Source organism: Beta vulgaris, chromosome 5 (genome assembly GCF_026745355.1).
Source record: "Beta vulgaris subsp. vulgaris cultivar EL10 chromosome 5, EL10.2, whole genome shotgun sequence".
Lineage (NCBI taxonomy): Eukaryota > Viridiplantae > Streptophyta > Magnoliopsida > Caryophyllales > Amaranthaceae > Beta > Beta vulgaris.
Genome location: NC_079206.1, coordinates 5,947,412 through 5,971,050, shown reverse-complemented (window position 1 = coordinate 5,971,050; position 23,639 = coordinate 5,947,412). Strand labels below are relative to the sequence as shown.

At 38.3% G+C, this 23,639-nt stretch overlaps 1 protein-coding gene across 1 annotated transcript; it reads right to left on the bottom strand.

Moving 5' to 3' along the window:
• Positions 1–1,999: 1,999 nt before the first annotated feature.
• LOC104892408 (kinesin-like protein KIN-UA) lies at positions 2,000–23,417 on the bottom strand. Its single transcript, XM_010678333.4, is given in 20 exon segments — positions 2,000–2,480; positions 2,483–2,578; positions 2,665–2,793; positions 3,391–3,534; positions 4,460–4,585; positions 4,681–4,806; positions 4,921–5,013; positions 5,108–5,240; positions 6,185–6,316; positions 6,413–6,538; positions 7,786–7,932; positions 16,615–16,818; positions 17,362–17,450; positions 17,904–18,053; positions 19,621–19,774; positions 20,190–20,411; positions 20,571–20,756; positions 21,248–21,370; positions 21,453–21,553; positions 22,927–23,417. Coding segments are annotated over 20 exon segments (2,754 nt in total). The 5' UTR covers positions 23,138–23,417; the 3' UTR covers positions 2,000–2,418.
• Positions 23,418–23,639: the final 222 nt, after the last annotated feature.

The following is a 23,639-nucleotide window of genomic DNA, read 5'->3' as shown; positions in this document are numbered from 1 at the left end:
ACGTGAGATTGATAAGTGTACATTAAGTTAGTGTGCACCAGGTTCATATTAGTTTTTTTCTTGTCAAATCATATAACATTTCTTTAAATTTCTATTCTTTATTCTCATCAATGATTTGATAGTATTACAAGATTTTTGTATAGATATTTAGAGGATTAACTTTTTACCTATTTTTTCCTAACTTTTATTATTTATCGTCTAATTAATTAACATTTTGACACCCCTCAAAAAAATTATCATTTTGACACAAGAACAATCCACCTTAAGCAAATTCTACGGCCTGTTCTCTTCGGCATAAAAGGCTGAACTGAACTGAACTGAATTGAACTGAACTGAACTGATTTGAATGAATTGAACTGAACTGATCTGAACTGAACTGATCTGAACTGAATTGAACTGAATTGAACTGAACTGAACTGAAATGAATAGTGATATGTGAGAGTAAAAGTATTGTCAAGAGCTGAACTGAACTGAACTGGTCTGAACTGAACTGAACTGATCTGAACTGAACTGATCTGAACTGAATTGAACTGAACTGAACTGAACTGAATTGAACTGAACTGAACTGAACTGAACTGAAAATAAGCTGGGGAGAACAGGCCCTACGTGTCTCCAAATACATATTGGATCTGAATCTTTGTCATACATGGTTGCGACACAAGATAGAGATGATATAGAAATAGAAAGCGGATAGATAATATTTTCATTTTTCTGATACTACTTCTCTCCGTTTATGAATAACATCATCTTCTTTTTCACGTTTTCAATGTACAATTTTAACTATCACGATCTTTATTCACTCAACACGAATTTTACAAATTCCACATGTTTTGATTTCTCATATGTTATATGTATTACTTATAAAAACATGGTCAAAGTTTTGTAATGTTAACCATATGAATAGTACTAAATGAGTAGTTATTCTCAATAGAGAGGTAGTATGTGGTTTTGGAGGAATAAATCAGAATCTGAGAGGAGGATTGTACCGTTTCTAATTTCTTGCTGAACTAAAAGAAACATTGTAAGAACTTCTAAAAAGATGTAGAAATGAGCCTACAATACTTATAAATGAAGAGGAGATTTCGAAGTACTTGTAAACTTAAAAGAAAGTCTCGTTCAAAATCGATTGGTACTTCTAAGGTGATTTATCTTTCGTGCAAGATAGTTCACATGTGCACAATGGGATAGGACTTAACATAGGTCACCTAGTACCAACATGTGATCTTGGGCGTTTTTTGTGAGTTTCAAAAGTTGTAGCTTTTCATATAATTTGTCAAGTTAGTAATGATTTGTAACTTGTTCCTAAGTAAAGGGGATAAAAGAACAATGATTTGAGCTAAGCATATGAAAAAATATTGTTCACAGAATAAAAGACAATTATTTTCAAAAAAGCTTTGTATTTTCTAAAATAAAATTCCACCCGTATTTTAAGAGTTGCATTATCTATAAACTTTTAATTTGACGGTATCTACAAACTTAAATAAAAAGTCGCTAAAACTTCTAAAAAAAATGTCTTAGATAAACTATTATTTTTACTTTTTACAACTTCACTTTGATCAAGTTTTGTTACCCATAACATATGTTATCACAATCACTGTTAACATGTCTTCTAAAAGAACCATTTTTTATGTCTATATTACTAATAAATAATCAAATATCTTAATAATCAACATTGCGTATTCGAAAATGTAAAAAAAAAAAAAAGTGTCACAACCATTAAAAAATGGAGCAAGTAGTAAAAACGATACTTCATGATCACAGTTGATTTCCAGAAAGAAGTATATGGTCATTTCCTGCTTTTGATCCCCCTCAAACTAAAACCAACACGAGAGGTAATCAAGCGGGGCTCTGGCTTCCTGCAGTGTAGTCTTATTTATTTTTGTTGTTTTGAAGGAACAGTGAAGTCAAATTTAAACAAAAACCATATGGCATGACAGGCGTGAATTGAAAGTTGTCCTTTGAACAAGAATGTCAGAAAATTTTTAGTATATTTTCCAACTTGACAATGCCAGACTAATCATAACAGCAATTCCTCATCATTTTATACAGCACATCAGTTACAACTTTGAAGCCTGAAAGGCCACACTAAACACCAGCTCCTCAGCTCAAGTTTTTCCAAAAAACTACCTATGAATGATTTTGGCTAAATCACGCACTGCAAACCCATAGCCACGCTCGTTCTTTACAAAAAATCAAGTTGCCCCAGATCACTATGATACTGGCGTTATATAATCCTATCTATCTAATGTTTTTTCCTAAATAAGGAAAAAGTCGATTGCTCGAGTAATAAGGATAAATCAACAAGCCAAAATAATTAAGGAAGAATAAAATGGTAAGAAAAGGCAATACTCCTACCTAAATCCACTATACACTCCTAAGCTTCTGTTGTCCATATTGAATATATTTACGAGGCAGATATTAGCAGTCCACATGCAGCCGCTTCAGCTCAGCTAAGAAAGTGGGACTAGAACCAAGTGTCGGCGTGCAAGACTCCTAATATCCTCACGAGAACAATCACGTGATATACGAACCAGTTCCCACAGGGCACCCCCACTAATCATGTCCTTTGCATTTGCCTCTGAATAATGGAAATTAGAATTGTATGTAAGCAAGGTGCTTGACTAGATAGCACAGACAGAGAGACTTGAGGTATAGAAAGCATACCATGTTGAGCAAGGTGGCAGAGCGCCAATTCAATGTGCCGCCTAATTGAAGATGCTTCATTGTTGGCATTCTGTACAATCCAAGGGAGTGCACCATCCTCAATCAGCAGAGATTTTCCAGTTCTATACCCTGCAATTCGAAGGACAATTCCTTAGGTACAGAAGGAAATATCAAACTGCAGCAAGTATTTATAGATACCAAATAGGTAAATATCTCAAGTCTAAATTCCAACCACCAATGTCTAAACAAATCTGAGAATACCGAAAGCTTCTAAGTCAAGATACAAATTACGCATGTTGAAGAAAGTAAAACACTGAATCCGAATCCAAAAGAAAAGGTAAGCAGAGTATAAAATATAGTAATATCTTGCAGCAGAATAGAGTTATTCTCAAATTTATTGTATCAGTAAAAAACGATAAAGTAGGCTATTGTATTCATAGGAGATTACGGATTGGGTCATTGTGTTGGTATCCGATAAAAATGAATGCAGCAGAATTCAGAATCCCATTGTTCAACCCACTAGAAACGCTATGTAGTTAATACCACATGCCCACCCAAATCCAAATAATTTGGTATTTTTTCAGATTGATCCATAGTTTACACATCAAGAATGAGAAAGAGAGAGAGAAAGGGAGAAGCATGACTTATGCATTTATTGATCACCAATCATAAATAGTTAACAAGAAGCAACGACCGGTATCAGTTCAATAAATAAATTACAGTTACCCTGAGTTGATGCCCTGGATTCACATTTTGCAAAGTTTGCAATGCCCCGAGCAACTTGAGCAAGGACATCAGGATGTCCAAATCTGACCATCCCCATCAAAGCCTTAATACCACCTTCACCTCTGAGCTTGGCCTGCAATTTATCTGATAAAAAGATGGTCAGTAATATTCAACCAATTTTCTATTTACACCAAATGAAAACAACGAAAAAAAGAAAAGAAAAAATTCGCTTCCATCCCTTTTGTTTGCACCGTTGCCCTTTAACTGTTGAATTGTATTGAACTGGTACGTTTTTATCCTTTTGCATGTGGGGTAGGAAAAAGTAAAGAGAGACTGAGGACCATGTCACCTTAATAGAAAATGGAGCAATCTTTAACGGACAAACTAAATGGAACTGGGGATCATTTTAGGACAGAGTAGTGGTTTGTAAGCCAAGTTCATGACAACATTACACGATCTACAAAGATTCGGTACTAGCAAACAAATCATACAAAATTGCATAATTTGAAATATTAAGATTTTAAAAAATATTACGAGTAAAAAAATTAATTTTTCTCAACTGATTTTTGTTGTTGAAGGATTTAATGAAACTGATATTACACAAGGACACCTTGACTGCAAACATTAACACCTATAATACAATCAAGTCAAATATATGAACGGAAAAACCTTTAAAAAAGATCATTAGGAGAAAATACAAGTGCCACACGCAAATCATCATCCCAATTACATCAAAATTTAAGGTGCGCTTAGCTACCCTCACACAAATTGGAGCATCAATTATCACACTGAGTGAGAGGAACGAAGGGTTCAGTCTACCAACAGAAGAGTATAGACTAGTTCAATTTGTGGACGTGTCATTAGTCATATACATGAATATATATTACTCTGTTTAATGATGACATCAAAATTTGATAAATTATTGCCAAACTGTAACTAACAATGAGCTGCTAGAGATCCAACTCCAACATCTAAAACCTTCAATCTCCTTCGAAATACAATGAAAAAAGACACAATGAAGCTCATTATGGCACTTCAGAAATAAAATTTCATAGAATTCATGGTTTACCATTGCCACAAAGATTCGCAACTGCTCCAGCAATCATGCGAAGGGTTTGAGGATCCTCTGCATTAGTGGCAGTTACTGATAGTAAACCCACACCTCCTTGGGCCATTATGAGCTCTTGGTTGGTTTCTGGAGTGTCAGAAAAAGGAACAGCAGTTAGTTAATGGCATATCTAGGAAAAGAAGATGGACAAATGCAAGAATAAAGGAGGTAACTAAGTTCACCATTCATTGCTAGATTCGCAATAGCACCAGCAGCAACTCGGTATATAGTCTCATCCTCAGAGCTTCTAAGAAGATTTAGCAAGGAAGTAAGACCACCCGCCTCTACAATCTTCTCCTGGTTTGCTTCTGCAGGATCATGGAGAATTCTAATAACAACATTTTCTAACAATAGAGATGCGACAATCGTTTTTCCAGAACGAGTCATTTATCATATGGAACTCTTCAGTCTTTACTGTTTACCTTCTGCAGCCAAATTTGCAACAACTTTCACAGCATGAATCCGTACATCAGCATCGTCCGCTTCAAGCAATGACAATATCTTCTGCAAACCAACTGTAAGGAGACTAGTTTTTGTTAAAACAAAAAGAACGCAGTGAAACAAGCCATACATGACCAACTAAAGAAAATTCACATAATGGCATCTTACCTTGCTCAAAGAGTTTGGCTATCGAACCCCTATCCTCACTTCCTGCATCATTCGTTTGTGGCTGCACTTGAGACACTTGAGTATCAACATCACTATGAGCTTTGGATGTCCCATTGTCAAGTCTTCTTCTAGTCTATACAACAGCCAAAACCAAATTAAATGAAGTCGACATTGAAGTATTTGCCTAAAATATGATGATTTCACATATATTCGACAAGGTCATTTGAGTACTAGAAAAGCTTCTGCAGACCAACAATCTCTGACATAAAAGTTATGACAGCACAGGGCACTGAAATGCATTGCTTCGGTATCCATGTTTTGCTTGTCTACGCATCTAGCAAACCATAAGATTATAGGCAATTGGATACAAAATACAATATGGTTTGTGGAGGACAGATGATAATGCCTCAGTCTCTTCCTCAAGATTCGCACTTCATGCAATACCAGAAGTAGTTTACGAATGGTGCCATTCAGCACGGATGAAAAAAAGGTGAACTGAATCGTGTTCCTCATAGCAAGGCAAAGGAAAAACAATTCAGCTTTTTATATAATATAAAAATTCAAACCGAGACTAGCATCAGTGCTGTCGAAGGAGATAACATATACAACGTGAACTTAAGGTGCATTGGTGAAATGACTAAGGGGAATGATGTTGTCATTAGCTTATGCCTAAGGAATCCAAGAGTCACAGATGGTTTCTAGGCTTTCTAATCAAATCTATAGCAGCAAGTATACTGGAGATGACATAAAAAGAACTCGTGGATCTACATTGGACTAACGAAGAAACACAAACTAAGCTCAAGGCTTTCTGTCAACAACTTCAGCAGACGAATACGATTTCCAGACTCCAATGAAGTTTAAAAGAAATTAAAAGACAAACTATGAAATATCTTAAGCATCGTGATTCTTTATATTAGAAAGACTAGCTGCAATTTGACTACATATTTTTGAAGAACAAAAAAAACTACACAAAAGGACTAAAAAGTCTCCGGGTACTCGGGTATTACCATCCTGGTAATGGTATGGACATACAATCTAGAATTTTTGAAAATTTCATGACTGGAAAGTGCAACATACCTCATCAGCTTCAAAGCTTAACTGCAACAATTGCCCTTGTAGCATTGCTATCTCACGTTCAAGTTTCTCTCTCTGATTGGCCTCATTCTTCAACATTTCATGAAGCTTCAATATTTCAGAACTTGAAGCTGCCTGAACATGCAGGATATTGTCACTTTAAAAGTCAATGATATGCAATGGAAGAAAATACAAGGCACTAAAGAGGAGTCCTCAATTAAAGCAGCATACTTCTAGCCTCTTTGACTGCACCTGCTGAGTTCTAAGATTGGCTGCCTCCTCCTCAGCAGCCTTCCTCAGAAGTGTTTCACTCTGAAGCAACCTTCTCACCTCAGCAACTTCTTCAGCAGCAGAGACCTGACACACATTAAATCAGTTTTAAAAGTAATTATAGCATTATGCTTCAAGAGCATACATTGATTAGAAAAAGTATTTAATAGACGACATTTATATTGCTACTCCTCAATTTCATAAGCAAAGCTTACAGAAACAAATATGCACCCTCAGTGCAGTAAATGAAAAAAAAAATGTTCTAAAGGTCATGGAACATAGAGAAAAGAATGATGAAACACCTCTATAGGATAAGTGATTTGAATAGCAAGGAAAATACAAACTAAAAATAACGCCACATTCAGTGAGGATAGTTGAGAACAAGCTCCTTTCTAGCAAAATCAGTAAGTCCCTCATATTATATTATAGCATGTACAAAATCTATTAATTGTCAAAATAATGCTTCCTTTATAGTTCCCTTTTACCTGGATGTTACAGAAATATGCAATGTTTAGTTTGATATAACTCCTTCCATCCCATACATGACTTCTCACTTTTAAGTACCACTGGGATTAGGAAAGAAAATTTGAAGTAGAATAAAAAATACTCTTCTAGAGGGAGAAAATAAGTAGCAAAAGAAAGCATGTATAAAAACTGAAAGAGAAACTAGTGGTCATGAAGAGAGAAAGTAACCTTAGCTTACAAAGAGAGATGATACAAATTCTTTTGGGACATGCAAAAAGGAAAGTGAGAAGTTACTATGATATGGAGGAAGTAACTAGCTTTCCCAAAAAGAAAAGGAAAAAACCAAAAAAGCAACTTTGTTACATGTTCCCAGTAGTAGGAACAGGCAAATGCTCTTTTGATTGGCACAATAAAATAGTCAAAATACAAAGTTTGCTTGCATTTGTCAGTAGTCACACTAGCTTAGATACTTAACTCCTGACTCATACAGTACCAGCAAGAAACTAAAATGTCCATTGGAAGAATGACTATAAAGTAGAGGCTTAGCCAACTTCTGGGTAATTTACCAACCAACATGAAAACCAGGAAACATCCAAAATCTTGTTTGTGTTTCGCAAATATTCAGGATATATATAATCCTGGCATCCAACCAGAGCTCAAAGATCACATTGGCTACGTAGGAATAGTTCAAGGCAGATGTATAACTACAAGGAAAAACTAAAGCTCAAGAAAAAGAAAACACATGAGAACATTAGAACCAGGTCATTGCTGCAACCTACTAATTTGGTAAAAAAAAAAGTGGGCCACGGAAGCGAAAAGGAGAATGAACAAAACAGTATAAACTGATGGATACATTGAAGAATGGTTACCTCTCGTGTAGATAATATATCTGACGAATCATGTTTAGCACCAGATGTACTAGCTTCATTACTTTGCTTTCGCTGATTAATTGCCCATTGCTCCTCAAGCTTCTTTACCGCCTCCATGTAGTCTTTTTGGTATTTCTGTCTCTCTTTCTAGAAAAGGAAATCACAATCACTAACTGAGATTGAAAAGCAACTAAAAATGAGTCAACCATAGAACAAATTTGGCAGCACTGTTTGTACCAGAACGGCAGAACCAGAGTAGAGATAACAAGAAGACATTAGAACGAACACGCACAATATGGATCCAGTTGCTGATAATCCAGCCAGAGTAGTACAAAGATAGAACAGAAGAAAGATTATGAACTGGCAATAACTTATGATTTAAAAACTCATCGAAGAAATCATGATTCCAGTTTCCGTAGGGGACTAGGGGAGCCCCTTGTGCGGTGACTTTTGCTTGGATCACACATTTTTGAGGCCCCACTAATTACGCAGACTTATGAGTCATGATACCTCCACTTAGAGGTCCAAACGGGTCGTTCGCGTCGAATACGGGTCGACTCATTTCAAGTCGTGTCATTTTGGTCAACTTTATCTTTGGGTTGCTTTCAGGGCCGTTCGAGTGCATTCGTGTTCAGGTACGCTTAGGGTCCATGATATTTCGGGTCCGGACGGTTTCGGTTGGATGGCTCGGGACAATATCGGGGTCAGATGAAGTTAGTCTTGTCAATATTGAATATTATGGGTTATGGTTTGGGTAGTCTTTGGGTCAGGTTCAGTTCAAGATCGTGTTTGTTTATTCTTATTGTTGATATTGCCATGAAAATTTTATGTTGATATTTGAATTTCTATAAAATATATATATAAACTCAATATTCCATTATTTATAGTTGAGATTGATACTTACTACTGGTCATGTTTAAATTCATATTGGGTAGTATAGAATTGTTTTGGGACACACGAATTACAAGTTGTCTTCAATTCTAACTAATTCCATGTCCATTTTGGGTCATTATTTTGGTACGAATTATTTTCATGTCTAACAATCTTGGGTTCTGGCGGGTCATCAATCATCATAATTCGAGTCGATTCTAGGTTGATTAGACCGTGTTCGATTATCTTCGAGTACTTGGTTCAGGTTTTGGGTCGGGTCAGCTTATTTCAGATTCTGGTTCAACTTTGAGTCACTATTTCGGGCCCAAAACGCGTCTTTGATCGGATATTTCAAGTCGGAAATCAAGTACAGAACAGTTTTGCCAATTCTGATTCCACTCTTCAAAATATCCTACATACCTGTCTTACAAAAATCAAAACTCGGACAAGGATATCAAAACTATTCAAAAGGATTACTTTAAACACCTCTCAATCATCACCTAGACACCTCTCAATCATCACCTAGACACCTCTCAATCATCACCTAGAAACCCTTAATCACCATGAACCCGAATGTGGATTGCTTTTGACTATCGTATGGTCCACTTGTGTCAACCCGGGACTGGCATGTGGTTCCACGCGTCACAAATGTTACGACCGCACATGTTTTAGTTCTACCACGGATCACTATCTATAGTTGGCCTATTATTCCTACAAATACACCTTCTCGACACCCAAAATTCATAAATAAAATCATCAGAAAAAATACCACCAAAATTTCAAATATTCTTCTCCTTTCCCTCTATATCTAACCCCATAAACACATCGAAGACAAAAGCCTCCTAAAAAATAATATCAAGAGTGTTCTTGTCCATCAAGATCTGATTCTCACGGGAAATAGTGAGAAATTATTGAACGAATTCAACGAGGTCATGACTGGACAATCCAAGATGACAGAGATGGGACTAAAAATTTTCTTATTGGAAATGAAGCATAAACAAAAGTATTAGTTCTAAATCATTTGGCATGTAAAGAAATATATAAGCACAGTGGATCGCATAGAAATGTAGAAGAAGTGATGTGTCCAAGTTATCCGCCAATCTCAGGCGGATTTCGGGTCGTTTTTGGTGTCGGTTCGAGCTTAGTATCGGGATTTAGGAGAGATTTGACATTAGGAGGTGTTGTCGGAGGATGTTGTGATTTGAGGAGTCTAGAGAGTGGTTTGCATGGTGGCATAGTCGAGGGCCCATCCTAGCCCTCCGATCACTTTTTGTACCCCCGGGTCCTTGTCCGTGGTTCCTTTATGGCGCATCTTCCGAAGTTTCCGAGCTTTGTTCGAGTTCCGATGTCCGTGGTTCAAGCTTCGTAGTTGTTCGTCGTCCGAGGATCGTCTTCACTCTACAGCTTCATGGCTTACTCAAAAGCCAAGTTACTTCTCTTCTTCCTCTTGGATTTGTTTTTTTTGGGTTTTTTGAAGCAGACTACACGTCGCGACCCGCGATCAGTGTCGCGAGTCGCGACCTGCCCATGGTCGCGAGTTGCGAGGGTTGTCGGAGTCGCGACCCTTGCGTCAGCACCTTTATGTTCTCTTTTCCTCCCTTGGAGGGTTAGGTTGTAATGTTAGTTTTATTTTTGTTCTAACTACGAAAGGAGGGCGAAAAAAGAAGAGTGTTCCACAGGGTGTCTTCTTCTCTTCTTTGGTAGATTTGTAATGAACTCTATGGCTTTGCTAGCTTAAACTTTTATCTTGGATTTGGTTGTTGAGAACTTTTATCTGTTTGTGAGAACTTCTTACTCTCTATTTTCTCCATGGTCATTGTGATGCTTCTTGTATTTATTTCCATGATGTTTGCATAACCTTTGCTAGGAACGTTACTAGTATTGTTGTGTGAATCATCTAATGCTAATTCTAGGTCCATAATCGGAATGTTGTGTTCCTAGCTCCATGTAGCATACTAGGTGTTTGATTAAATGCTGAACATTAATCTTGTGCCTTTAGAGAAGCATTACTTATTAAATGTTATTGCTTTGATAACATTAGTAATCCTATTGTGTTCCTCGACTTTGATGCTACTTGTTTGACTTAAGTGATTCATTTGAGTTAAGTCATAGTAAGGGCGGTACAAACCACGCAGATCGTGTGTTTAGCCACGATTTAGGAGGATAGAGGTCTAGACTTCTCGATAGGTGACCATAGGAAGTGTAAAGGGTTAAGGTTTTGTGATCACAAACTAGATGCTAATCGAATCCAAGGCCTTTTTATATTGTAATCTCTTCGTATTTTAATATCGTGCATAGTTTAGCTTACTTACATTGTTCCCAATCCCCCCAATTCGGTTACTTTGGCCTTAGCACATACTAGGGTTCTTAATTCACTAATTTCCGATCAAGTTCCTTTGCTCCTTATGGATACGATCCCGACTTCCATTATACTTGCTTAGTGTGCATGAGAGTAGGTTAATTATATTTGGTTAGGAGTACACGGGAGACACCTACCAAATTTTGGCGCCGTTGCCGGGGAGCAAGGAATTACTTGTTTGTAATTAGTGAATTTTTATTCTTTAGGTTGTATTGCTTTGTAGTTTATGGTTAATACTCGTGCTACTAACCAACATCCTTTGCAGTATGATCGAGATTTGGAATTAACTCTTTTCAGGTTGAGAAGAGAACGGCGTGAAAACTTCAAGGAGCTTCCTTTTGCTATGGAAATAGAAGAAGAGATGCCTCCGAGGGTTGAGCCACGCACATTGAAGGAGCTCACAGCTCCTAACCTTGATCAGCAGCCCTTATGCATTACATTCCCACAAGAAGATGAAGGGGAGACTTTTGAGCTGAAATCGGGGTTAATACATTTGCTTCCGACATTCTATGGGCTAAACGTTGAGGATCCGAATAAGCATCTTTCGGAGTTCCATGTGGTGTGTAGCAGCATGAAACCAAGTGGAGTGTCGGAAGAGAAGGTGAAACTCAAAGCCTTTCCATTCTCATTAAAAGGTGCGGCAAATGATTGGTTGTACTACCTTCCACCGGGTAGCATTTCCACATGGGCTGATTTGAAAAAGGCTTTTCTCGAGCAATATTTCCCGACTTCAATGTCTTTGGTGTTGAAAAAGGAGATAAGCAACATCGAGTAAAAGAGTGATGAAACCTTTTATGAGTACTGGGCCAGATTCAGGAAGTTATGTGCTAGTTGTCCTTATCATGGCTATGGAGATGAAGACTTAGTGCTCTACTTCTATAATGGATCATGTGGTGAAGATGCACGAATGGTGAATGCAGCTAGTGGAGGTTCAATTTTAAATAAAACCGCACCAAGATGCTAAAGACTTGATAAACGAGCTGGATGAGGGCTCGAGATAATTCACTAGAAGATCAGGAGCTCGTCATGTGGCTCGTCATGTGGCTGCTCATGTGGCTGCCGAGAGTTTTGGAACTTCTAAGTTAGAAGATCAAGTGCAAGCTTTGACATCTATGGTGCGGGAATTCATGATAAAGGAAAAGCTCTAAGATCCTGAGGGGCCCCCGCACTCAAACCCGCGGGCTGCCCTACGGGCCTCTCTCTCCCAACGGCGTATAATGTGCGCCGCCTCAATCTCGGATGTGGGATCGGAGTACCAAGAGTCCTGGTTCTCCGGTCCCTAGGGTGGATAGCGGGACACAAAGCAGTTGTTCATGGCCGAAACCATGGAACCAACTGAATAGATCTGGTCCTCCATCCCGTACATCCTATCCTGCATCTCTCCCAAATCGCCCCTAACATTGGATAGTTGCTCAGTTAACTGAGCCTGAAACTGGGCATGAGGGAAATAACCCTGCTCCTGCTGGTGGTACGGCTCAAACTGCTGGTATTGGAATTGTTGTGGCTGAGGTTGTGGCTGAGGCACGGGTTGGACTTCTTCAGGACTCTCTGACCTAATTCCTCTGCCACCCCCTTGGCATACCTCGCATCAGGGGAAACGAAGAGCTCCTCATGGGTAGTCTGCTTCGTAATGGTCACCCGCTCCCGTGGTAAAGCCATATACCTAACATTTCTCGCCCCAAAAAGCCACACATATCTTGTCTCATTGCCTATGGTGTTAAATTGAAGCATGGTAATACTCCTCAAGGCAATAATATTATAGCAGTTAGAATTACGGGAATACCGACCACTAGATGTCCCTAAAGGGGTCAATATGGGGGTGTCCTTGTCCACTGGCACCTGGACACCTAGTTGGGAGGCTAAAAGGCCAATCATGCCTCCCATACTCAACTTCCCCGAAGTCTTCCCCTCAGGCGACTGATCTAAGCACTTATCCACCCATGATTTTCATTGAATCTGGACACCCCTCCCCTTGTGGTATCATGGCCCACAGACATTTAAGATCAAATTCTGGCGAATTTGTGGGCTCCCCTGCACAAAAGACCGTCATAGACAAAAGACGGTGCACGTAGCGTAAGGCGGGGTGGGGAATGGCGCTACTCTTGCAGTGGCTATGCCACGTGCGACCACCAGTGATTCTATACCAAAACACAGCAGGATTATAGTTCTCAGTCTCCAAAAAGTCATCCTCGGCCATAAAATCCCAAGCAAAAGCACTCTCTATCTCAAGAAAATTCATCTTGTATTGGTTATCATTAAGAAAAAAAGTGATGTGTTCAGATTCATCTTCGATTTCGGCATGCTTTTGTAGGGTCGAAAGGAACTCGAGGGTGTACCGCTCATAAGTTCGGGCCCTCTTCCATAGAAAGTTTTTTACCTTGTCGAGAAGAAACTCTACCGAGCTAGCTAACCCCAATTTTTCATCTCCCTTCTTTTTTTTGGCTCACAAAACTCACCTGCTGAACTAGCTCTTTTTTGCATAGGCCGTCCTTTCGGGTTTTCGATCTATCCGTACCCCCAATTTTTGCATCAAGTTGCGACTCGTGACACTGTTCGCGACTCGCGACAACCGTCTTTTTTTTTTTAAGAAAGCTCAATAACGCCTCCCTTTTATCACTCCCAGACATTTCACACGAAGCCCTCCTTTCTCTTAGCACTCTCTCACTCTCAAAAATCACTCATCTCATCTCCCACACTCCAATCTTCACCTCAAATCTCTCCTCTAATCTTCTCCTTTTCACCTCTCTACACAAATTATGCACTTTTTACTCTCCTTCACATCATAATCTCTCCACAATTTCTGAAAATCATCACCTTCTACCAAACCCTAAAATTTGGGGGTTTTTGATTTGGAGCAACACCATCTAAATTGAAGCTTGGAGGATCATTCTACATGCTTAGGGAAGCTATTCACAAGTTCTAATCACCCTACATAACACTACTTCACTTACATTTTGGTATCACACCCTCTTTCCTAGTTCTCTTTAATTTTGCTTGAAATATCTTGTTCTTGCTTACTTGTAGAGTTGTAGCTTGATTAAGTCATTGTTTGTAGTAGTTGATTGAAATTGTTGAGTTGTGTGGTGTTGTTGGTGTGATTGTTGAACTCATTTGGGAATTGGTGGTTGGTTATTGGTGTGTGGAGGGTGTTTGGAGTGTGAGAGTGTTATTGTTTGTGTTCTTGTGTCTAACCCTTGCTCTTGTTAGTTCTCATAAGTTGAAAAAAATGAGCAAGAGAAGCCGAACTGAGTCCGTTCCCCACATTAACTCCTGTGGCCTTAAGAAGCTAAGTGACCAAGCTAAAAGGCGATGGGACCACCTTGATAGACCGGGGAGGGTAATACAAGAAACTAAGTTTGCGGATCACCCTATCCTAGAAAAATTGGGGTTAGCTAGCTCAGTAGAGTTTCTTCTCGACAAGGTTGGCCTAAAAAACTTTCTATGGAAGAAGGTCCGAACTTATGAGCGGTACACCCTCGAGTTCCTTTCGACCCTACAAAAGCATGCTGAAACCGAAGATGAATCTGAACACATCACTTTTTCTCTTAATGATAACCAATACAAGATGAATTTCCTTGAGATAGAGAGTGCTTTTGCTTGGGATTTTATGTCGAGGATGACTTTTTGGAGATTGAGAACTATAATCCTGCTGTGTTTTGGTATAGAATCACTGGTGGTCGCACGTGGCATAGCCACTACAAGAGTAGCGCCATTCCCCACCCCGCCTTACGCTACGTGCACCGTCTTTTGTCTATGACGGTCTTTTGTGCAGGGGAGCCCACAAATTTGCCAAAATTTGATCTTAAATGTCTGTGGGCCATGACACCACAAGGGGAGGAGTGTCCAGATTGGGTGAAAATCTAGGTGGATAAGTGCTTAGCTCAGTCGCCTCAGGGGAAGACTTCGGGGAAGTTGAGTATGGGAGGCATGATTAGCCTTTTAGCCTCCCAACTAGGTGTCCAGGTGCCAGTGGACAAGAAGGACACCCCCATATTGACCCCTTTAGGGATAGCTAGTGGTCGGTATTCCCGTGATTCTAACTGCTATGATATTATTGCCTTGAGGAGTATTACCATGTTTCATTTTAACACCATAGGCAATGAGACAAGATATGTGTGGCTTTTTGGGGCGAGAAATGTTAGGTATATGGCTTTACCACAGGAGCGGGTGGCCATTACGAAGCAGACTACCCATGAGGAGCTCTTCGTTGCCCCTGATGCGAGGTATGCCAAGGGGGTGGCAAAGGAATTAGGTCAGAGTCCTGAAGAAGTCCAACCCGTGCCTCAGCCACAGCAATTCCAATACCAGCAGTTTCAGCCGTAGTTGTTCGTCGTCCGAGGATCGTCTTCACTCTACAGCTTCATGGCTTACTCAAAAGCCAAGTTACTTCTCTTCTTCCTCTTGGTATTTTGTTTTTGGTGGTTTTTTGAGGCAGACTACACGTCGTGACCCGCGACCTGCCCATGGTCGCGAGTCGCGAGGGTTGTCGGAGTCGCGACCCCTGCGTCAGCACCTTGATGTTTTCTTTTCCTCCCTTGGAGGGTTAGGTTGTAATGTTAGTTTTAGTTTTTGTTCTAACTACGAAAGGAGGGCGAAAAAAGAAGAGTGTTCCACAGGGTGTCTTCTTCTCTTCTTTGGTAGATTTGTAATGAACTCTATGACTTTGCTAGCTTAAACTTTTATCTTGGATTTGGTTGTTGAAGCTCTAATTTATTTGTGAGAACTTCTTACTCTCTATTTTCTCTATGGTCATTGTGATGCTTCTTGTATTTATTTCCATGATGTTTGCATAATCTTTGCTAGGAACATTACTAGTATTGTTGTGTGAATCATCTAATGCTAATTCTAGGTGCATAATCGGATTGTTGTGTTCCTAGCTCCATGTAACATACTAGGTGTTTGATTAAATGCTGAACATTAATTTTGTGCCTTTAGAGAAGCATTGCTTATTACTTGAATGTTATTGCTTTGATAACATTAGTAATCCTATTGTGTTCCTCGACTTTAATGCTACTTTGGTTTGGACTTAAGTGCGACTCATTTAAGTTAAGTCATAGTAAGGGCGGTTTAAACCACGCAGATCGTGTGTTTAGCCACGATCTAGGAGGATAAAGGTCTAGACTTCTCGATAGGTGACCATAGGAAGTGTTGAGGGTTAAGGTTTTGTGGTCACAAACTAGATCAGGGTGGATGTTAATCGAATCCAAGGCCTTTTTATATTGTAATCTCTTCGTATTTTAATACCGTGCATAGTTTAGCTTACTTACATTGTTCCAAATCCCCCCAATTCGGTTACTTTGGCCTTAGCACATACTAGGGTTCTTAATTGACTAATTTCCGATCAAGTTCCTTTGCTCCATGTGGATACGATCCCTACTTCCATTATACTTGCTTAGTGTGCATGAGAGTAGGTTAATTATATTTAGTTAGGAGTACACGGCAAACACCTACCAATTAGATAGAAGAAAAGAAAGCATTTCACATTATATTTCTCTTCCTCTCCTTCTACCACTTTCTTTGTTTCAAAAGAAAGTTTAGAAATTAGCAAATTACATTTCCTATAGTTTTCTCGTATACCCGTTATATCACAGACAATTTACCTCCAAAGCATCAGCATACTTCCTTTCAGCATCAGCGACACGACTTTGTGCCTTCTTCTCTATCTCATCAATCCTGTCTTCAAATGCTTTTTGCAGCCTTTCACTTTCTGCCATTAATTTGTCTAGTTGTATGTCAAGCTTTCTTGACAAACTTTTGTAATCAAATTCTTCCTTTATTTTCAACATGTTTTCCACCTTCATAGCCTGTAAAGAAATATGAAGCATCTTCATATGTTGATGAAGCCATATGTACAGAAATTCATATATACACCAGAAAATATGCTTGAAATGACGGTGCTGACCAAGGCAGAATGTCAATCAGTGACCCAACAGGTAACTCAAAAGTCGAAACTGATATAACACCTTACTAATACACTCTTTTCATGATGGGAGAAACTTTTCATCACTAAGAATCCATTGGACAAATGGAGCCAACAATTGCAAATGAATGATGTTTCTGGTATCAAGAGGACGATATGACTAAAAACATGAACAGGGTCCAGTTTATCAAATACCCTAAGTCTCAAATAATACCGTCTTACCATGATTTATGGTAAGACATGCGATGACCCATTATCTAAAAGTGACCCCTTTAACTCATAGAGTGACTCCTTTTACTTACAAAGTTACACTTTTAGAGAGCAAAGTGAGGTGGACTTACACTAATTTTATAGTAAGGCGGTCTTACACAAGACTTACTATTTTAAATATGGAGCACAAGAAGATAGACAAAAAATTGCTGCTCACCCTCTGGCCAAACATTATGGTGCTTGCTGTTTCGCCTCGGTGGCGTGGGGATGGCCCAATCGTGATAACCAATGATGTTCTTGCCGTGCCTACAATGCAGAAAATGCCTCAGAAAACACATTCTACCTGATGTGTACAGGCCACTCACTAGGTTGGTGAAGGGAATTATGTCATACTTCCTCCATTTCTCTTTAGTTGGCTGGTTTTGAAATCTGACAATTCACATACTTTACTTATCTTTTGTGGTTTAAGAAGATATAGTCATACAAGATCTTGTTAGATTAGTCTCATCATATATTTTCAAAATATCAAATTTTTATACTTTTTGCTTATTAGTAATCAAAGATAAAAATAAATGAAGTTATACATTAGCAAACATAATAAAAGAAACGAGTCAACTAAAACGCAACTGAGGAAGTAAAAAAATTCCCATTGCACACACTGCAAGATAATGGTTTTTATATTTACCAACCGGCATCTCATCTAAATTGCAAAAGAGATTGAAAAGTAAACCAACAAGAAATAATAACAGCAAAACTGACCTCCAAATGAATCTCGAAGTAATCGAGTAAGCTTTGAGTCACGAACTGGAACATGCGCACTATTTTCTGCAAGAGCATTAATGCACTTTCCTAAAGCACTCAAGGAGAGATTTATAGATTTAGCTTCTTCAAGGGTATGACCATCACTTCCTGGAAAATAAGAAGCAAGGGAAACTTAGGGCGTGTTAGATGAAAGGAAAAACTGGCACCCAGAGCAAGAGAGGCCACACAAGGCCACGAGTGAATAGCATCAAACCAAGAAAAGCATAACACTAGTGAGCCATTATGCATACATAGTACTAACAAGAAATAGGAACATCAAAATCAAGAGAAAAGACTCATCTTGGGATTTTCACGACTGCACATGTAATTGTTTTCACTTTGATATGAAAAAACTTGCTCAAATAAGATGAGCTAGGTGCAAATTTCTCAAAATAGATTATAGTATCAGACACCAAACCTCAGTCACGTAGAGAAGCTGATTCGACCCGCCCCTTGGCTCGAAGGCATCTACCTCATGGCGAAAGGAGAGATTCACCATGATGGGTAGGGATGGCAATGGGCCAATGGATCCAGGACCCTACCCAGACCCTATCGTAAAATTAGGGTATGGGTCTTAATTTTTTGGACCCTATGGGTAAGGGTATGGTAGGGGTCCTGGTACTATCGGGTAAGGGTAGGGTAAGGGTCCACTTCTCAAATACCCAAACCCTACCCATGGACCTACACCAATTAAAATGTATATTTTTATTTTAAAAAAATTAAAAATATGTATATACTTCTTCTGTTTCATAGTACTCGCTACACTTTCCATTGTGGGAAGTTTCACATTACTTGCTACACTTTCTTTTAGGGCAATAAACTCTCTCTATCTCTCTCCTTTCACATGAGTCCCTTTTCTTTTTACTCTACCTCTTTATTCTCCAAAAATTGCCTAGGAGTCCGTGAATTGAGAAGTGTAGCGTGTAATATGAAACGGAGGAAGTATATATATATAAACATATCCTTCTAGTAAAACTAAAACCATCCCTCACCCATTAACCCTAGCCACAAATCACAATCACGTCTCATCTTTCACTTTACTCTCACTGTCCTCTCTCGCTCTACTCTCACTCTCTTTCTCTACTATGAGTCTTTTACTATCACATTGTCACTCTCTTTATTTATATTTTGATGTACGAGACTTTTGGGATGTGCAAAACCCATGTATTGCTATAGAATGTGAATGATATTATGTAAGCTAATTGCAACATTAATATAGAGAATTGTGCTTAACGATTTTATATACACATGAAAATGTAAGCGGCTTTTTTTGTATTGGACCCGTTTTAGACCCCTAGACCCTACCCATACCCTATCGGACCCTACGGGTACAGGTAAGGGTCCTAAAAAAAATTACCTTATGGATACGGGTAGGGTATGGGTCTACATTTAAAAATTAGGGCCTGGGTACGGGTCTAACCTTACCTTACCCAGACCCTACCCATTATCATCTCTAATGATGGGAGGTATTTTATATTCCCTTCCAGAAGTTGGCAATACCCTTGCATACTTCCAGAAGGTTTGGCAATACCCTTCTATGATTAACCATTAAGTTACGCATAGAAACAAAGGCAAAAACATATAGGAACGCTATGTAGGAACTTAACAGTTTCAATTGACCTCACATAGAGTGCTTAGGAAAAGAAAAAAATTCTTCTAAGTATTTAGGAAGCACCTGACTTGTCAATACGCTCAGAACCTGCAAGGTCAACTACTACAAGTTTTCCCTTTCGAACAACTGGAGGTTTGAGGGTTTTAACATGAGAACTATTTCCATTGTCACTCGATAAAGCTAAATCCCTTTCCTTGACAGACCTTCTCACATGTACCTGCATGAGTGCAACAGACAATTTAAAATTCAATCATGATACCAAATGAGAATATGACATACAATCAAAACAGCTACAAGAACTTTACCAAGCCTAGAGGATAATAGATTGGGTTCGGGTGCGAACACTGAACACTTCTTATATGAGAATGTGAGAGCACCAAGTAGTAATCCTTTAGTCCTTTTTGACCAAAACGTAATCCATTTTAGCTAAAATGTAACTATTTGCGAAGCCAATCTTCCATAAGAATTACATTTTAAAGAAAAAGGATTACTATGTAATCTCTCAATAAAAGATTATATTTTAATTAAATGGATTACTAATTAGTAATTACTATTCCATTGTTCTCGCATTCTCATATTAGAAGTATTCTCACTTGAACTTTTTCCTATATAGATAGGAGAGATGCTATTACCATCAAGATTGCATGACTACGAGAAGATTCGGTATTCATCTTAGTATTAGCAGCAAATCGATGTGCTTCCCCTAATCTTAGAAGCTCTAGGAAACTCTTTTGATCCTTGATTTCAATACAAGTAGCACCAGGCAGTGAAACATCTCCAGACTTTGGGTCTTCCATGATGGAGATGTTGTCATTACTAGGATCAAGTAAATCCTGTATTGTCTCCATGTACAGCTACAAGGATTCATCATAGATATGATTTTAGAAATCATGAAACAGCTCTTTCGATGCATGATAAATTTTAGTGGCGTAAAATGAAGTTTCAGTTTAATAAAACATAAGATATGCATATCAACTTTTTAGATTTTCACACACTTTTCTACGGATACAAACCTGAAAATAGGAAATCAAAACAGAATCAGTCTCCAGGCGTATACCGGCTAAAATATCCTCCATTGCCCGCACCATAATCCCACGACCAGCTGTATCTTCCTCTCCAAGTTGGCCTAGTGTGTATGTTTTGCCAGTACCAGTTTGTCCATACGCCATGATTGTTCCGTTATATCCATCCAAAACACTCTGTAGTTGATGATAGCATACAGAACATGAAGCATTAAGTCCTTTGGCAAAAACATTTCATATCAGATTCAGCACAAATGAAGTAGGAAAATGGAAACGCCATAATGGAATTGATAAGCGTGTACTTGGAGACACCACTACAATATATCACTCTCAAGCACCGTATTAAATATGGGCCTCATCACAACATTGCCCAAAAAATTGGTTAATTATGAAGGCATATGAGACTTAAACCATGCTCTCAAGTGAACATATCTTATGCAAAAGGCTATAAACTAATATAGCAATAATAGCTTGTCCTACATTTGAATATAGCCTATCAAAGGCTTTTCAAATGGACAGGTAAAAGAGTATAACCATCAACTATTTCACTTTTTTATTTTGCTCTAATATACAAAGTTAGAAGTGGCAGTGGTTCAGTTGTTTCAGTTATAGAGACAACAACAAAAATGCTACATGGAGGGTTAATACAGAGAAGAAAGAATGCACACCTCAACGACAGGTTTCGCCACAACCTCGTAAACACGTTTTTGGGATGAGAATTCGGTCAGAACCTCATCAAACTCATAAGTATCTGAATCCCAGTTGTTCTTGCGAAGCTTTAATCTCTTTAGCTGTGGTAAACAAATAGTAAACTGAGAATGGACGATTTTATAGGACACCTAAAAGAAGTGATTCCACAAAAAACTTTAAAACCTCTGGTTGTAGCTCCACACAGTCTGCAAAATCAGCATCTGCAACCAATTCCTCCGAGTTCCTAGGTCGTAATCTCACAGCAACTCGTACTCTTCCCATAACTAGTTCAAACAAAAAGGTAACACATTCCAGATGTCTTAGGTGTAGATGTGACTTGATTACCAGATAATCAGATTGATATTAAACTTTTTAACTTAAAAATATACATTTATCTGGAAAAAGACCATGTATCATTCCATACAATAAAAGGCTGTGCATTGTGACACACACCGGCTGTGTTACAGTTCCACAATAGGATGAGGAGGATAAGATTTGAGAGTAATTTTTAATGGAACATTCCATTTAGATATCCCTAGCAATGGATCTGCACTTGTTAGCAATTTTCATCCTACATTTACTTTTCTCATCATTTAATCTCACCTGGACCCAGATATATGGGTGTGAGTGGTAAATTATGTAATGACTATTGAGTTCTTTAGGTTGCATGGAGGATAGGATGAGGATGGGGAGAGCATTCCATTTAGATATCCCTAGCAATGGATCTGCACTTGTTAGCAATTTTCTTCCGACATTTACTTTTCTCATCATTTAATCTCACCTGGACCAAGATATATGGGTGTGAGTGGTAAATTATGTAATGACTATTGAGTTCTTTAGGTTGCATGGAGGGTTGAGGATGAAGATGGGGAGAGCACATATTTGGCAACTAAGACGCATATAATGCACAATTTCCTGGTATAATTCATCCAAAATTAGACGCAAACTCCATTTCTTCTTCCTCAATACGATCTAGTACAAAATGAGCCATGTAGGTATAGTACAAAGAATTAAACGTCTTTCAAGTATCTGTATTTCATTATTTTGAGACAAGACCAATAGAGGAATTGGAAACACATGAGACAACACCGTTGTCATAAAAGCCATCATAACAAGAGTACAAAATGGCATCTATGTAACTATGATTCTTGAATACCATGTAAAGAACATCAGGGGATAAACAGGTCCCATACTATAGTCCACCATACTCATTTATTTTTGTCTTTAACTCCAACTAATCTCGGTATCTAACTATCTATTAGTCCCACAATCAATTTATAATCAAGCCAAACAGCAAAGTACTAGATGTTAACAACTCTAAATTTTAGAAACCTTCAAACAGAAATTATCCACTACATTAACTCCCAGCTTAACAAACAGTACCAAACTAGAATCCGAAATGGCGGCATATACAGTGAAATATGAACAATTAGACAACTGAATTTTTACATCTCAAAATCCAGTGAGCTATACACAGCAGAAAATCGGCATTTTTGATTGATTTCATCAAATTGACGATAATTTTTTCACATTATAAAAGATGAGCTAAAATTCGAACTAATTTCATTGATTTCCATCAAATTCAAGCGTTTAGCAAATTTGAAAGGAGAAAGAAAGAATGCAATGTATAATAAATAAGCAAGAAAAAAGTACAAACCAGCGGCGTCGTTTTTGGCGGAGGAGAGAGAAGCGGGGGAACTACGGCGAAGAGAAGAGGTAGTAGAAGAAGATAAAGTCTTAGATTTGAAGGAAGAAGAAGAAGAAAGAGAAGATTTAGGGTTTAAATTCATGGATGAATATTGAGTTTTAATGGAGGTTTTTGTTGATCCATTTCTCGAATGATTCCAATTTCCACTGTTATTCGCCATTTTCAAAATTCTATTTTTCGAATTAAAAGCAGAATGAATGAATGATGGATGAAATGATTGTTGAATCAACGATCAAAGGTTTATTTTTTTGAAATTGAAGGTCTTTTTGGAAACAATGTAGAAAAAGAAAAGTAAGACTTTAGGAATTCAAATTGAAGTTAAAAATTGAGAGAATAAGGAGAGAGTGGAGCTGGTGGAGGGGAAGTAATGGAGGGAGAAAGACAGAAAGTGAGGAGAGAGTGGACCAAATCGTGTCCCCGGAGTGGGTAATGGGAGTGTCTTAGAGAAGATTTATTATTGCGGCCATGCGCCCAAAGTAGTACATACACACGTTCGTAGAATTAGCACCATACGACTATGCATAATTAACATCAAGCACTAGATTATGAATATAAATACTAATGTCAATAAACATGTACTAAAATAGATGTATATATGTTCGTTTGGCTTGTTAGCCATGTACTACCTCCGTTTCCTAAAGATTTTCCTTGTTACTGTTACT